Source organism: Oncorhynchus masou, unplaced genomic scaffold (genome assembly GCF_036934945.1).
Source record: "Oncorhynchus masou masou isolate Uvic2021 unplaced genomic scaffold, UVic_Omas_1.1 unplaced_scaffold_1323, whole genome shotgun sequence".
In the NCBI taxonomy this organism is placed as follows: domain Eukaryota; kingdom Metazoa; phylum Chordata; class Actinopteri; order Salmoniformes; family Salmonidae; genus Oncorhynchus; species Oncorhynchus masou.
This window is the reverse complement of record NW_027003099.1, coordinates 170,928-173,738: the sequence shown is the minus strand read 5'-3', so window position 1 is coordinate 173,738 and position 2,811 is coordinate 170,928. Positions and strand designations below refer to the sequence as shown.

The 2,811-nt window shown below is 49.4% G+C and overlaps 1 protein-coding gene across 1 annotated transcript; it reads left to right on the top strand.

The window, feature by feature from the left end:
* Positions 1-171: 171 nt before the first annotated feature.
* Positions 172-2,397, top strand: LOC135530348 (ras-related and estrogen-regulated growth inhibitor-like protein; the record flags this gene model as incomplete). The annotated part of the gene is made up of 2 exons (XM_064958681.1): positions 172-320; positions 1,566-2,397. Coding segments are annotated over 2 exons (435 nt in total), but the record flags the coding sequence as incomplete, so codon positions are not given.
* Between the last annotated feature and the right edge of the window lie 414 nt (positions 2,398-2,811).

The following is a 2,811-nucleotide window of genomic DNA, read 5'->3' as shown; positions in this document are numbered from 1 at the left end:
GGGAGGACAGGCTCGTTGTAATGAATGGAATGGGGTTTCTCTCATTCCATTCCAGCCTTATTCTATTCCAGCCATTACTATGAGCCCACCCTCCCTTCACCAGCCTCCACTGGTGTGTATCAGATTGCTTGGTTATAGCAACAAGTCCTTGCTGTTTGTGTTGCTCTGCAGGCCTGTGAGGGGAAGTCGACTCTGACCGACCAGATCCACTGGGCTGATGGCTTCGTAGTGGTCTATGACATCAGTGACCGCTCCTCCTTCATCAAGGCTAAAGCCATAGTACACCTGATCAGAGAGTTAAACCTGGGAGTGGCCAAGAGGTAACCACACACCTGTCCAGTCCAGCCACTCACCTGTCCAGTCCATCCACTCACCTGTCCAGTCCGTCCACTCACCTGTCCAGTCCGTCCACTCACCTGTACAGTCCGTCCACTCACCTGTCCAGTCCGTCCACTCTCCTGTCCAGTCCGTCCACTCACCTGTCCAGTCCGTCCACTCACCTGTCCAGTCCGTCCACTCACCTGTCCAGTCCGTCCACTCACCTGTCCAGTCCGTCCACTCACTGTCCAGTCCGTCCACTCTCCTGTCCAGTCCGTCAACTCTCCTGTCCAGTCCGTCCACTCACCTGTCCAGTCCGTCCACTCACCTGTCCAGTCCGTCCACTCACCTGTCCAGTCCGTCCACTCACCTGTCCAGTCCGTCCACTCACCTGTCCAGTCCGTCCACTCACCTGTCCAGTCCGTCCACTCACCTGTCCAGTCCGTCCACTCTCCTGTCCAGTCCGTCCAGTCCGTCCACTCACCTGTCCAGTCCGTCCACTCACCTGTCCAGTCCGTCCACTCACCTGTCCAGTCCGTCCACTCACCTGTCCAGTCCGTCCACTCTCCTGTCCAGTCCGTCCAGTCCGTCCACTCACCTGTCCAGTCCGTCCACTCACCTGTCCAGTCCGTCCACACTCCTGTCCAGTCCGTCCAGTCCGTCCACTCTCCTGTCCAGTCGTCCACTCTCCTGTCCAGTCGTCCACTCTCCTGTCCAGTCGTCCACTCTTCTTGACCTCATTTTGACATGCCTCTGGTAAGAAAGTGTCATGTAAAATGGAAGAGGGTGTCATTTTCAGATGTCCCGTAGTCTTTAAATGTCACTCAACCTGTCCTCCTGGTTTGTCTTGTCTTACATCCAGGGACTCGTTATGTCCGTCCTTATTGTGTCTCATATATTTTTATTTCCTGCTAATCCTGTCTTCCTCCTCTCTCTCTGTCTCTCTCTCTCTGTCTCTCTCTCTCTCTCTGTCTCTCTCTCTCTCTGTCTCTCTCTCTCTGTCTCTCTGTCTCTCTCTCCTCTCTGTCTCTCTCTCTCTCTGTCTCTCTCTCTCTCTGTCTCTCTCTGTCTCTGTCTCTCTCTGTCTCTCTCTCTCTCTGTCTCTCTCTCTGTCTCTCTCTCTGTCTCTCTCTGTCTCTCTCTCTGTCTCTTTCTCGGTCTCTCTCTCGGTCTGTCTGTCTCTCTCTGTCTCTCTGTCTCTGTCTCTCTCTCTCTGTGTCTCTCTCTCACACACACACACACATCAGGGATGCAGACACTCTGGTGTTCCTGGTGGGTAACAAGCAGGACCTGTGTCACGTGAGGGAGGTGCGTCGAGAGGAAGGCCAGCGTCTGGCAGCCGAGTCCCAGACCCAGTTCTACGAGCTCTCAGCCGCAGAACACTACCAGGAAGTGGTCCTCATGTTCTCGAAGATGGTCCACAACGCCAGCCTTGGGGGCAAGGCCAAGGAGAGGAGACGGAGACCTAGTGGCTCCAAGTCCATGGCCAAACTCATCACTAATGTCTTCGGGAAGCGGAGGAAATCAGTGTGAAAGGGGTGATGGGAAAGGTCAAGTGTTTACCCCAGGCCTAAAGAAGCCTTGTTACTTTGTTAGTCCCCTTGGGACTGTTGTTGAATGGTGAAAGGGATTGTGGGAAAAGGTCGATAACGTTGAATGGACCCACCAACAACAACAACATGGGCTTCACCTACTTTACTTGCTGTTGCTATTATTATTGTTGATCATGAAAAGAGTCAATAATAATTAGACCCCCCACCAACCTCCACTCCTCTGGTTGCCAACCACCAAGGGACAGCTCTATGTGGTATAAATGGTTCTTCACATAGAACAGAGCTTAGTGGACTGATAGGACTGCTGCTACTTACAGACATTCTGACTCGTGCTTACCATACTCTCTACTGTGTGTGTTTGTGTGTGTGTAAATGATACCACAGGGAGACTCCGTTATTAGCTATGTAGAGTATATGATACCACAGGGAGACTCCATTATTAGCTATGTAAAGTATATCACCACATGGGGAGACTCCATTATTATCTATGTAAAGTATATCACCACATGGGGAGACTCCATTATTAGCTATGTAAAGTAAATGATACCACGGGGAGACTCCATTATTAGCTATGTAAAGTAAATGACACCAGGGGGAGACTCCATTATTAGCTATGTAAAATATATGATACTATAGGGAGACTCCATTATTAGCTATGTAAAATATATGATACTACAGGGAGACTCCATTATTAGCTATATAAAGTAAATGATACCACGGGGAGACTCCATTATTAGCTATGTAAAATATATGATACTATAGGGAGACTCCATTATTAGCTATGTAAAATATATGATACTACAGGGAGACTCCATTATTAGCTATATAAAGTAAATGATACCACGGGGAGACTCCATTATTAGCTATGTAAAGTAAATGACACCACAGCAAGACTCCATTATTAGCTATGTAAAATCTATGATACTATAGGGAGACTCCA